Source organism: Bidens hawaiensis, unplaced genomic scaffold (genome assembly GCF_021521415.1).
Source record: "Bidens hawaiensis isolate Kalapana, Puna unplaced genomic scaffold, B.hawaiensis_p1.1 tig00013744_1, whole genome shotgun sequence".
Taxonomy (NCBI): domain Eukaryota; kingdom Viridiplantae; phylum Streptophyta; class Magnoliopsida; order Asterales; family Asteraceae; genus Bidens; species Bidens hawaiensis.
Window position 1 is genome coordinate 493,813 of NW_027492169.1, and position 14,325 is coordinate 508,137.

General features: G+C 32.6%; 1 protein-coding gene across 1 annotated transcript; it reads right to left on the bottom strand.

The window, feature by feature from the left end:
• Positions 1–9,786: 9,786 nt before the first annotated feature.
• On the bottom strand, positions 9,787–10,206 carry LOC143544754 (uncharacterized). Its single transcript, XM_077036780.1, has one exon. It carries the CDS (start codon positions 10,204–10,206, stop codon positions 9,787–9,789), a length of 420 nt encoding a protein of 139 aa, XP_076892895.1.
• Between the last annotated feature and the right edge of the window lie 4,119 nt (positions 10,207–14,325).

Here is a 14,325-nt window from a genome sequence, read left to right on the forward strand (position 1 = left end):
GTCAAGTATACTTTATGGCCTTAACTTGTAAGATTTAAAAAAAAAAGAGTGTTGTGCCTATAACAAACAACACAATATTATCACCACCAAGATACTCTTTCGAAAAGATATGAATTTTGCTTCATGAATATAAATGGATATCATCAAGGGAACAAAACTCCCCATGACACTAGTGTATTTTAGGGATCAAAACAACTCATTTTCTATCTTAGTTTGACCCGAAACTCTAATTGATACAAGTTTGTGACAATGAATATATAAGCATAATGAATTTCACTTATCATCTAACGTATGACAAAAAAGGCAAATAATTATTAGATTTGAAAGAAAGAGTACATGTATGCGTCATAATCAATCTACTATTCTTTTTGAATGCTGAATTATGTCACTTTAGCAAAAGTTGTCAATGCATATAAAAAGTTTATTATATACAATTAATAGTAAAAAATAATCAAATAAGATGAACCATTTTCGTATTGCTTAGAGTAAAGACGAACAGTGACACCTTTTGAATTGGTCACTAATAAACTAAAAATATACAACGCAAATTTGTATAAACTAAAATGAGTGTCAAAAGTTTTACATATGTTCTTTTATTTCTAATTTTTTTTACTTTATTACTATAATAAAATTATAAAAAAATCATTAATATGGAATGCTTAAAATATTTATGACTATTTTTACTTTATTTACTACTATAAAATTAAAGATAAATCATTAATATGGAATGTTTAAAATATTTATTAATTGTTTTAATTAAATAGTTATGATTTTCAAAATTTAGTAATATTGATGCCACTTGGCAAAAAATTGAACAGTTATGCGCCATGTGGCACAACAATTCTTTTTGTTTATTATAATAATAAATTACAAAGTCTGGTGTCGCAAAGTCCTGGCTGGGCACCTTTGCAGCACCTCATTGGTTCTTTTTAGTTTTGCTTTAGTTTCAGTTTGTAACAAACATAACGAAAATCTGCTGAACAGTTATTGGTCCTTTTTGGTTTATTTTAGTTCTGGTTTGTAACAGACGTAACGAAAACCGACCGAATGCCACTTTTGTTTTGTTTTAGTTCCAGTACCGTAACAAGCGTAGCTATAACTGACCAAATTCCGATGTTGTTAGTTTTTGTTATTTCCGATACCGTAACTAACGTGATAGAAACCTGCCGAATTTGCGTAGACTCGCCGTCTCGACGTCCGAGATTGACAACTGTAGCGTTTACAAACGACCGAGTTTTACTGGCCGACGCCACTTGGTCCACCTCAAATTTTATTATTTTTTGTTTTTATTTTGGCTTTAGTTCCGGTATAATAACACACGTGGCTGAAACCAGCCGATTTTGCGTCAACTTACCGCCTCATCCCCCTGTGACTGATAACGTTTGGTTTTACCATTACCCGGGTTTTACCAACCTGCCCGGCGCAACGCGTCAGGTAAAACGCTAGTTCCTTATAAAGAAAAATATTTCGAACAATTTTAGAACTTTAGCCTCTAAATATTTTTGTTTAACTTTTATAATTGGGTTAAATTATTTTATAAGGAGGAAAAATGAAAATGTTGAGAAGGATTTGTAGTAAAAAAATCACTTAAAAATTAATAAAATATCGTAACATAAAATTTAAAATAAAAACGAAAAGGTAAAAACAACAAAAATATTTCTTCCGTCTTCATTTTTATTTATCATTGTGTTTTTTTGTTTTGTTTTCGTTATTGATTGTATATTTTTACATTTACAATGTGTCTTTTTTCTTAATATTATGTTACATTACCCAATATTGTGTTATATTTTGCTCAATATTATGTTATATTTTGCGTTTGATTGTGTTTTTTTATTTAGCATTGTGATTTTTGTTTATTTTTGTCATTGTGTATTTTACTCGTCATGTGACTTTTTCGTCTTTTTAGTGAAAATGACATGGGAAACGCTTTAGTTTTTCTACATTTTTAGTTTTTTATTTATATTTTGAATTATGATTTTTTATTATTTTTCTTAAATTTTTTTAGATCACAAATCTTTCTCACATTTCTCGTTTTTATCTTTCTTTACACTTTAACTTTTACCTTTATAATTATATTGGTTTCACCTCGGGTCGGAATTAAAAATATATTTATTGAACTACAACCGATTTGACCATTTATTTATCTTTTGTTGTGTTGATACAAAATGATACACAATAGGGAGTTGAGAATCATGGTAAATTTATAATTATTTACTTACACGTGATTAAGGTTTACGATCTATTTTTTAGGAGCATTCACATCTATTCTTGATCTTTATTCACATCTATTTAAGGTTATTGATATGTGCATGACACGGGCTTAAATATAGAAATCTTCAAGTAAACACATTTATAATTTCAAACGACAAGTTATTTTTAATATATTTTTTGAGACAGCAACATGATTTTTAATTGCAATTCATATTTATACACAAACAAAGTATTGAAATACATAAATTACAAAGAATGACTTTACATAGTAAAATGTTTACAAACAAAATTTAAAACTTAAAAAAAAACTTCATAATATATAATATTAACAGAAAACAAACAAACTTCACTAACATTAGTTTGGAAAGCAAGCAAAAGGATATAATCATTCAGGAAAGATGTCCGATTAGCATCCAAGAATGATTCGGGCTTCTTTTCTTCCTGGACCATGAACACAGTTGATGACATAAATATTCATACACCAATCAAACAAACATAATGACTAACTGACTACGAAAATTGTTTTTACATTTCATGTAAAAAGTCTTGCATCATAACAAACTGAAGCATGTCCAAAACGCATTTAAGAACAAAAACAAAATCGAAACATTTTTAAAATGACATGTTTTGACCAAAATCAATTCGTTACATTTTGAAACTTACCCATTCTAACCCGAACAAAATCGATATCTTCTAAAATTGACCCGTTATGACTCGAACCAAATCGATACGATTTTAAAAAGATCCAAATACTAGGTTTTAAAATTGACCCTAATCGATACAATTTCAAAAATATTTGTTTTAACTTGCTCAAACTTTTGAACATTTTCCACATTTCTTTTCAAGATTTGTGTAGGAACAAACCTTGGTAGAATTATAGTCTTAACTACATAACTAGGTTTTCTAGTAATGATCGTGACCATGATCGTTCTTAAGACGGTTACGACACCCTCAATCGAAGTTAAAACATCTTCTCTAGTCAACAAACTTACCAACCGGGGGTCTTTGAGCACGATCACGCTAAATCTTTTGTTTGAAAAATTCCTGATTTGACTGATTTCTAAATTTGGACTCTTTTTCACTCTCAGAAGTAACACCACTCATAAACACAACCTTTTTCAAAATATTTGAATATTTGTTTCTTGAAATATGTTGTTTGTTAAAACCATGATTTTTGTTTTTATGATAAAAACTCGTTTTTGCAAAACGGTGTCTTGAATCGTTTTCACAATTCTCAACCTTTTCAAGCTTACTTACCTTGCATTCAACCAAGTTAACTTTCTCAGTTTTAGTCTCACAAAGCACTTTCTAAACCACATTCACGCACAAATAACTGTCACACTCAGAACTATCCACAAATTTAGCAAAATCAACATCAACAGATTCAGGCAAACACAACTTAGGGTTATTAACCATTGGGGATTTGACTTCAACATTAAACGCCTTCTTCATTACTTTGAGATTTATCCTTGATCTCTTCAAAGTCATCATCCTATCCAAAGTTGATTTTTCCATGATGCATCTCGTTCCCATTGAACCAACGTGCAAAATTTTCAATTATATCATGTGGAAAAATAGACTAAAAGAAGTTTGGAGGATTAGGATGTATGGTGTCATTTGTTCGGGGCACAAATTCATTTTCAGAATCCTTAGGATCTTCATAAACAAAATCATCATTAAATCCAAATGCACCGATGAAGTTAAGATTCTCAATCACTTCATCATCAGCTTTAGCTTTAGTTTTAGCAACATCATTCTTAGTGACAACATATTTGTCATCAAGCTTAGTAACTTCAGCAACATCCTTTTTCACCCCAGATTCAACATCTTCCTTAACAACCAATACCTCAACAACTTCCTCAGCTACTAATTCCTTAATTGTTTCCTCAGCAATCCCAATATCAACTTCAGTAGTAACAAGCTCAACAACATTAGCTTGATACAAGTGTTTGTTCCAGTTGAATCCCTCATCACTTGGTGAAACATAACAAGCTTTAGTTGTGATGTGGATGCTTCACTTGGTTTCTTGGAGTTGAAAGGATCAAGTTGATTTGGTGAGCTTTGGTGGTAGATAGCTTGCTTGTTGTAGTCCCTTCCAAAAGGGTTAGAACCATTGTTAGCAACTTCTTTGTTGGTGCCATGCACCAGAGAATGATGTGCTAAAAGTAGTTATATAAAAACACGCTAACCTAGACACTAAGTAATAAATTATAGACTCTTAAACTTAACTAAAAGTAATAACCGGCAAATGTACTGGTCGAATCTAGTACGATTTAGTAAGTCCGGATATCGAAACCACAGACTCTTTAACTTACGTAAACTAGCTAAATTAGACTTAACTACAGACACGTTTCTATAATTATATTATTATAGGTGGTTTTACTAAAATACTAAGATTAAACTAAACCCTAAAAATCTAAAGATTCTAAGTATAATTATGTCATCACAGTTCAAATAATTTGGTTTTTGGGATAATCATGGTTTTTTGGATAAACATGAGCGGATGATCTCAAATGACCTCATATTAATTGATTAAAATGTATGATATTTTATGTTTATGGAATTTTTTTGTTAGTTTCATGGATATGTTATCATTTATCTAGGGTTGGTATGTACTTGAAAGAACCTTATTTGTCACACGTCCAACTATACGTGGCTATATCAAGAGTTACAAGCAGATCTATATGTTACATTATCAAGAATTACAAGCAGACATGGACTAAAGGTTTTGATTTTTTTATAAACAATGTATATCGACTAATAAAATCACAAATGTAGTGTACAAGGAAGTTTTTATTTATTTGTAACATATTTGTGTAATCATAGTTATGTAATTTTTGTAATTTTAATGTAATTGTAACTGTAATAACAATATATGATCATTTTGCTAACTATTTCACTTAATGGTTAAAGTTTAAAATTTTCCTCAATTACCTGAGTAATACGCGGGTCTCAAAGTAGTTATTATATAATATACATACGCTTATTGGAATTTAATAACACCAACTAAATTCTATTGACTGATAATAATTACAACTGAGTTTATTCCCACTGGTGGTCCCAAAACTTAAAAACTCTACTCTCATTTATCCTCTGTAAAAAAACTTGACGTTAAGTTTTTTCTGAACTTTAAACTGATTTTTTGGGCTTTTTATTATAAGGAGGATACGAGTCGATAAATGTAAAACTTAGTTTGAAAAGGCTCTCCAAAAAACATTTTTGTTAATTGGAAGTTCAAACACCCGAATTGAAACAATAATCAAGCCATTTGGAGCATTGTTTGAGTTAAGTTTTGCATCAATCGACCCGTATCCTTCTTCCGATCAAAAACCCAAAAAATCAGTATGAAGTTCATAAAAAACGTAACGCCGTTAAGTTCTTTTATAACGGATGACCAATGAGAGTAGATTTTTTAAGTTAGAGACCACTAGTGGGAATAAAGTTAGTTGCAAATATTATCAGCCAATAGTATAAGTTGAGATTATTATAATCCAATAAGTGTATGTATGTTATATAATAATTATTTCCAGGATTGCATTCTACTTAGTGAGAGTTTCGTAACAACTTAAAACGTGCTCAAAACGTAGCTAAGATGAACAACATATCCTTTTTCGAAATAGTGAGTTTAACATGCAACTTAAAAACTAAAACTGCATACAGAGAAGGGGGTGCAACTTAGATAGTTATGTTAGCAACAAGGAACTATTGTCAACCTAAAAAGTTTAAAACACCTTAATCGGACCACACACGAGTATTTAATCCGATTGTTTTTTCGTTTGTTGATATCAATAAAGGATGTCAAACTCTATAATTCTTTTTATTTTCGAACGCGACTTTCTTATGTGTTAGGTCACTACACTTCACAAATTTGAATATCCGCATTGCCCCATTTGTAACATTCATCAATTTTCAAACCAGAAAACTTGACCTGTTTATATTTTTGGATTTATTCATTTATTAATGAGAGATTACCACTCATGTTCATTTATGTTAATTACGTCAAATTATATTCGTTTATGTTGCCGGAATGTTACAAACTTGATTTCACGTATTTTAGACTTAAAAGCTTTTAATCAAAGTCCAGGGGCCAGAGCTGTCAAAATCCAAATTTTCTGTAAATTTTTGTCCTTCACGACACGCGAAGACTTTCATTCTCACCCTTCACGACACACGAAAATCCTATGGTCTTAGCCCATTTGAAATCGACCCGTGACATGTGAAGGAATTTCTTTCCAACCTTCGCGACACGCAAAGCAGAACTAGTTACACAAAAAATTTGTTTCAAGCCAATTGAATTACCAAATCGTTTCCAAATGCATTGATTCAATCATTTAATCGAGTTGGATGCATTTAGACCTTATTTTTAAGTTCGTAGATTAAATTGTACTCCAAGATTAATCATTAATTCTTGAATTCTTTTAATTTCTTTACCAAATTAAAAGAATTAAATGAATTCAACTGTTTGATTCCGAATTCTATATAAACAAATCTTCATTAGCTTCTACTTTTTCATTACCCTTTCATAATTTACTCTTGAGTTTGTGATTTCTTCTTCCATTATGGTGTTCTTGCTAATTAACTTTGCAAAGTTAAACCGAAGTCTTTCTTTTCATCCTCTTGCGCAAAATATGGGAAAGTGTTGTATTGGTTTTCATTGTCAACCTGATTCGGGCGAAACCCCTCAATCAAGGGTTTATGCTCTTGAACTTTTTTGGATTTACGCTTAATTCTTTGTTAATTTTATTTTTAATAAGTTTCCAAGCTTCATAATTATCGTTTCTACATTTTGATTTTTTCAAAAACGAACCCAACATATTTCCGTGTTTGAGTCTGACAAAACCGAATACTCGCTTTACTTACTTTCCTTCTCTAAACCATTTGGCTTGTTTATTTTGGCCAAACCGAAACATCTAAAATTTATTAATAGTTACTGTAACTTGACTTTTATAATAAAAACCAAATTTTAGTAGGACACTCGTTAAAATAAATTCTTTCGTTTAAACACAACTTTTAATTAGGTTCATTTGTTTTATTAAACCCCGATTCAAGAACTAAGTCTATAGATTTCCATACTAGATTTTCTTATCTTTCCAAACTTAATCTTAACCTAGCATTTAACCTAGGATTTCTCGAGCCAAGTCAAGTCGATTCACCCGCTTAATTTCATCTTTTATTTCATCTACTTTGCATACCTTTAAGGTGAGTTTATCATAACCCCCTTTTTTCATATTTTCATTATTTGGGTCGTGGCATGTATACTTACAAACTACTACAGTCATGAATTTCAAGTTATCAAGTTTCAAAACGATTCATACTAACGTCAATGTGCGTTTATTCAATTTATATATGTTCATGCTTTACATGTTGTATGCTACTTGCTTACGTATTTAATTTTGGTTATAATTAGTGGTGGATTCTATTTCAAGCATCAATAGTGGGATGATCCTTGAGACTAGGTCCTTAGTAATTTAGTATAGCGTTAAAAAGAACATGATTAATCTATTTCAAGTTACTTTATGCCTTTACATTTATGTTAGGATATTTAACCGTGACATATGACTCCTACTTTTTATATTATATATATTAAACTTTTATGGTTGTTCACCAATATTCATGTTGACAAAATTTATTTTATAAATGCTACATGTTGCTGTTGCTCAGGATTGAAGATCGTCTAGCAAGGACCTTCAGGATATTTGATTTAATAAAACATGTTTTAAGATTTATTCATGAATCCTATTTGTTTCATTTTAAACTATGTAATGTGATGAATTATATATTGATAATATAAATAAAATATCTTGTCACTTTAAATACTGTTGTATTCTATGAGTAATCAACGTCTCAACCTGACATATTCTGTATTGTTCGGGGTGTTACGTCACTCCGGCCAGACTATGCTGTTTAATACGGGCCCACACTACTGGCTTTAGAGCTCGGCTTGGGCGTTCCCTCGAGAAACCGTATCATCGGCTGCTACTTGACAGTCGTTGTGCTACCACAAGAGCATAAATCTTTGTCGTAATAGGACAAAAACATGGGTGGGTTATGGATTCAGATAGACAACATCGTAAGGCCTAGCTTACATTATTTATTGTTATAATCCACCAAAACTAACACAAGTAGGGATTAAAATCCAACAAAAATCACAGAAGGATCATTAACCAAAAGTGATACAAATGGGGATCAAATCCTTCACATTTGTAAGTATGACTATTGTTTATTTATTTATTATTTGGTTTTTTTCCAAAGTTTTGTTTATTACATTCTATTTCTTAGGGCTGATCATTTGCTAAAACCCGGACCGGACAGGAAAACACCGACCCGAAGGAGACCGGAACTCCATAAAAACGCATACCGAGTACCGGGCCTCTTAAGCCCAATTCGGTTTCTGTCGGTCTCGGGTATTAGCAAGTCAGTTTTCGGGTTTGTACCGAGACCGAGTTGAACGCAAAGAGAGAGCTGAAGGAAATCATCGGAAATTGAAATCCCGGCCAAAAGCAATAGTTACACGGTATAGACGTTGGACCCTTTGATGCTATAGAGACGACGAGATGATAAGAGAAGAGTTATAAATGTTAAGACAAAACTTATTCCGATAGCTAATAGTAGTAGATTGTGGAGCAAATGAAAAAGACGGATGTTACAGGTTTTCAAAATAATACTAGCTAGTGATAGGCTTAACTGTATACCACAAATTTTGTTTTTCTTATCTAAATTAAGTTTTTTATTCAGTTTTATAAAGGGTGTCAGTTTTTTTCTTTATTTTTTCTAATTTGATATTATCCTTTTTCAGATTATACTTATTATTTATCAAAAGTTATAATGTGAATATTCTTTTACCAGATCAAAATTGTCCAAATCCAAAGCAAAGAGCTTTTGATGCTTGTACTTTGTTTTACAAAACTTGTATTTTGTTAGTCTCCACTTCAATTAGCATAACCAGCCACATATATAATGAATATAATGTTAGGGTTTTCTTGCTTATTAGCCATCGATGAAGAATACTAGAAGAGAATTATGAATTATGAAGGTTATTGGAGTTCATCATGCTCTAATTTGACGGAAAGATGAATCAGATAGAAGGAAAAAGATTTCACTTCTCAAACCATCCTCTAAACCTCTACAAACCTACACTCTTCAGGTCTGTTCGGGTTTCAGGCAAGTTCAAACGCCAAGAACCGAACCCGAGACTGAAACCGAAATTTGCAAAAGTGTAGGACCGATGATGATTGAATTATACACGGTTCGGTTCGGTTTCGGTCTTTGCGAGTCGGTTGTCGGGTTTTTTTGGTCCTAACTGAAAAATGCACACCCCTACTATTTCTTGCTCGTATGTGTTTAAACTTTACATTTATACTCCATTTTACTTCTGCTTTTGTTAGTATGTGTATTACTTCTGATAGCTCATTATATAACGGTATCCCCATAAGCTATTTATATTAAAACCCTTAAGAAATCATTAACATGGTCACAATAAGAAACAGAAATCAGAAGTCATTATTTAACTCGTTGCATACAACCTTATTAGTTCTTGCGTTACATAACATAAACCGATCGAATCATGATTTTTCCTTAAGCCTCAAAAGCCACCTTTGGGAAGCTCTTCGAGATTCCGGTGGGTGTTTTCATGGTTATTTTGTCACTTGTTGGATCTTCGACATAGATCTCAATGAGTGAGATCCATATCAACACCTCTTTAGACTTCACTCCTGTTAACTTCTTGATCTTACATTTGTCAAAGTAAGAAGTGATCTCAGTGGCATACGACACTTGTTTTCCGACCTTGTCAAACTTGTGTTTGATCTCATTCTTTTGTTTGAGCCACACAAATCCGGTTTCTTTCACATAACCAAGTTCCTCAACGTCCTCTACGGGTAATAGGCCATCAGGAAGACAATGTTCTTTTAGAAGAGACTTGGCCTTTTCCTTGCAAACTTCATTTCCGGTAAAAATTTCAGCACTTGCTCTAATCTCGGAGGTGATCGGAGACATTCTCGATGGTCGGAGTCGAGTGAATTTGGTTGGGGCTTGGAGGTAACCTCCAATGGTACTTGTTTATATGAGATTAGAGTTGTAGAAAGATGATGGAATGCTTTGGCCACCTTGTGTTATTTATAAGTAGCTGGATAAATTTGTGTCCTTCATGTTTGCATCAATTACATAAATATCCCTTTCACACATCTCGTTTTCTGATTGAGTTGATTCCTTTCAACGATCTAAGTTTTGTTGTTACATGAACCATTCAAAATTTAATATTTCATCACACCTTAATATTTTAAAAAACGCATTCTATTAAATATAGTTTGAAAATGATTTTAAAATAAGAAGAAATATGTGAAGTGTCTTTTATATATCGTTTAGTCTGACCACGAGTCAAGTAAACCGTTTGTGAACGGTTTGGTGGAAATAAGTTTGCATATATTCGTTTACTTAATAATCCAATGAGCAAAACATAAAAAATATTATATATTTAATCAAACAAACGAACGTAAGCAAATGTTTCTTTCGTTTAGAAATGGACCTAAAGGTAAGAGAGGAGGTCTAACACTAAACACCCCCCTCCTTTTAAATTTGTGTCGAAGCCTTGAAAAAAATTTGGGGTTCTCCATTGTTTTCGTTCGTTTATGTTCGTAAATGTTCATTTACGTTCGTTTATATTCGTCAGTTCACATTAGTTTAAGTTCATAATTTGCGTTTGCTTATGTTCGTTTATTACATTTGTTTCTTTAAATATTCATCCATGTGTTCGTGCTAGTATTAATTTAAAATCCATCTGATTTCATATTTGAAACCAATTGCTTAATTAAATATTTATGCTTACTTTTAACTTTTGGATTTAATGATAATAGTACATTAGACCTAAAATTTAGATATCCACACTTACGGTGGAGGGGGCACAGGCGGGTAGTTTGTCGTGGGTACCCCTTAATTGTTGCCATCAAGAAGAAAATCCGGGTGGTAAAACACTTAAAACAATCAAACAAATATGGCTATATTCTCTAATTAATTACCCCCTTTTGATTTAATACTTTGCAATTATACACACCCTTAAAGCCAATCTTGTGGGGTTTTCTTTTTCATTTTTTTATTTTTATTAAAGGTAGCTGGTTTTGCATGTAGAGAACTAAAGAAGAAGAGTGGGTGGGTTTTTGTGTGGGCTTTTATATATTTATTTATTACTAGCTTTTATCCATCGTATTCCGATGTTTTATATTATATGTTTTTAATATTTTTATATATTTTTTATTTAATTTTATTTATTGTAAGAAAATTAATTCACTCTAGTCATCAAACTGCTTTATTTATAAATAAAGGTTTTTCAAGTATTTAACCCGAATTCACGGGTATGGGTCTCACCAAACCCAGATAGCTCTTAAACGGGTTATAAAATCTCATTATATTAAAATTAATCTATCAAATATTTGATATGAAAATCCTATAAAATAGAGATATACTAAAAATTAATATCTGATTTTTTTTATAAAAAAAATTCATTATTTATAATTAAGAACAATTTTATAGTAAAAAAAAGCGGGTATTGTGTCTTACCAAACCTATATAGCATTTAAAACAGGTTATAATATTCAAAGTATACTATTAACTCCCTTACAATAAATAATATTAAAATCCTAAAAGTTATGTAAATATTAAAACTGAATAATGTAAAACAACTACGTAATACAAGGGGGATAAAAGCTAGTTTAAGATAAATGAATAGAATGATTTTTAAGGTGTGGAACAAATTAAAATATCGAAAAAGGTCTCATAAGACAAACGGCCGCACCACAATGTAAGTCGACTAAAACAAAACCAATATGTAAAATTATATAGTTTATATATTAGACACAATTAAAATTTAAACAAACATAACATAACATCTAAAATTTCAAAAAATAGTTTGAATTTGATGAATGAATATAAATAAAATCAAACAAGTTTTACGGCCCGTGCGTTGCTGATGTTAGTGTTGTTGGATTTAATGGCCGGTTCGGGTCAAGTCAACGCGGACCGACCCGAATATGACCCGGTATGGGTTACACCGGGGGTAACAAAACATAAACCCATTTAAATGTTAATTGGGCCCGACACAATCAATTAGATGGACCGAATGATGGATAAAGACTTTGTTTTGTTAATTGGGCTCAAGCCCAATTGGCTTTGTTATGGATTAAACCCTAATCCATACTAGTATATAAACATCTTATTGTTTATATTTGTTGAACCTAGGGATAACCCTAAAACAATCACAAAAACCCTAACCACCATCCTTAAGAATTCCGGCAACCGCCACCTCCGGGCCACCGGACCTCCGGCCGCCGTCCAATCATCACCACAACCGCCCTTTACACTACCGACGAGCTGCTGGTGCCTCCATTTAGTTCAGCCATAAGTCGCAGCTCTTCTCCGGCGAGTCTTGTATTATTCCGGCGAACCCCGGTTTTTCGGCGAGGGTATTTCCGACCATTTGAGACTTCCGGTGACCTTCATTGTTACTGTACCATCATTGTTTAGCTGCTACAGTCATTCCGTGCCACCACCACAGCCCACTATCATCCTTAATAGTCGCCAGACGTTTTTCCGGTCACCGGAAAAACGCCGCCACTATTGTTGTAGTTGTTTGCTGCTGCCGTTGGTTCTCTGAAGTTGCTGGTCACCGCCGTTGTCTCCACAAGCCACCAGAAATTTCCCAACTGCTTACCAGAATCCGCCACCGCCGCCGCTAGCCGCCGCCGTTGCCGGATTTGCTTGGATTCGTTTGATTGTGTCGTTTCGTCTAGCACGTTTCGTTAAGCCCTCGGTGTTCTTCCCGGTTTCGATAACCGAGGTACAAAAGCTTGAAACTTTATCTATGGTTGTTTATTATTTATTAATATGCTCGTGTTACGTTGTAATCGGATCCGGGTTTTGGGTTTCGGTTTTGGTTCGTTTAAATCGTTTATTTATCTGCTGCGTTTTATGTAGTTCGTTAATATAAGTTTGTATATTAATATTGACTAATAATTATTAAACGAAATAATTGACTAAAACGGGTTTAAATATTTGACCGTTTTCGTTCCGAACCAACGTTGAAACCCAACAATGGTATCAGATCCGCGGTTACAACTTACGAGTCGATCCCGGTTCGTTTAAAACCGGATTTACATCTTAAACTTTAAATCGTTTAAAGTCTTGATCTAGATTTATTTTCGGGTGATTTTGATTTGGTCAAAGTTTTGTTTATTTAATTTGACCAAGTCAAAACGACCCGAAATTTTATTTATTTTGAATATGTAAATCCGGCCCCGTCCTATGTTTGTTTGGTTGTGTTTGGTTGTTGAGCTTGTTTTTGGCCATATGGATGGTTCAAAAGTTGTAAACGGTTATTATTTATTTTTCGGTTTTCTTTTGGCCATAAAGATGGTCCAAATTTGTAATAGGGCAAATTATTGTTAGTTTATAAATTTGTAATAAAGAAGACGCGAAGATAAACGAGGACGAGCTCAAGGATTTCTTGGAGTTAGTGGGAGTTCGGGCAAGATGACGGGATGCACGAAGAAGTCCATCCTTGTGGTTGTTTTGTGTTGTGAACCCCTTGACCCGATCGGTCTCCCTAATTGGCTCTAGCGAGACCGATCACCTTTTGGCCATAAGGATTTACGTATTATTATTTGCTATTGTGGTTGCTTGGATTGTTTATAATAGGATTATAATATCACCGACCTAATATCATATAAATTGGAAAATAAACATTTTTAATTAACCATTTATGTTTTGCAAATTAAAAGCGTTTTGATTTCCAAAACTAATAACTTAAATAGTTTTCTATTAACTTAAAATTGGTTAGTTATATCGCGACAAACTTAGTTTTTAATAGGTTATTTAAAACTAAGTGTCCTGAGAGATGAAAGGGTTCATCAATTCGTCCCGATAATAAATACAGTAAAATTTGACTTTTACTCTGTTTGGTAATTATAAAAAATTAATCCCAATTTAAAACCAATAGTTTATGCCAATCCTACTACAAGTCACACTTGAGGCATACTGCGAAATTTCGAGTGTTTGGAGCTACAGCACCACACTTGTTTTCTAGCCTATCCCATCAAGGTGAAAGCGTTTCGTTGACACATCCGG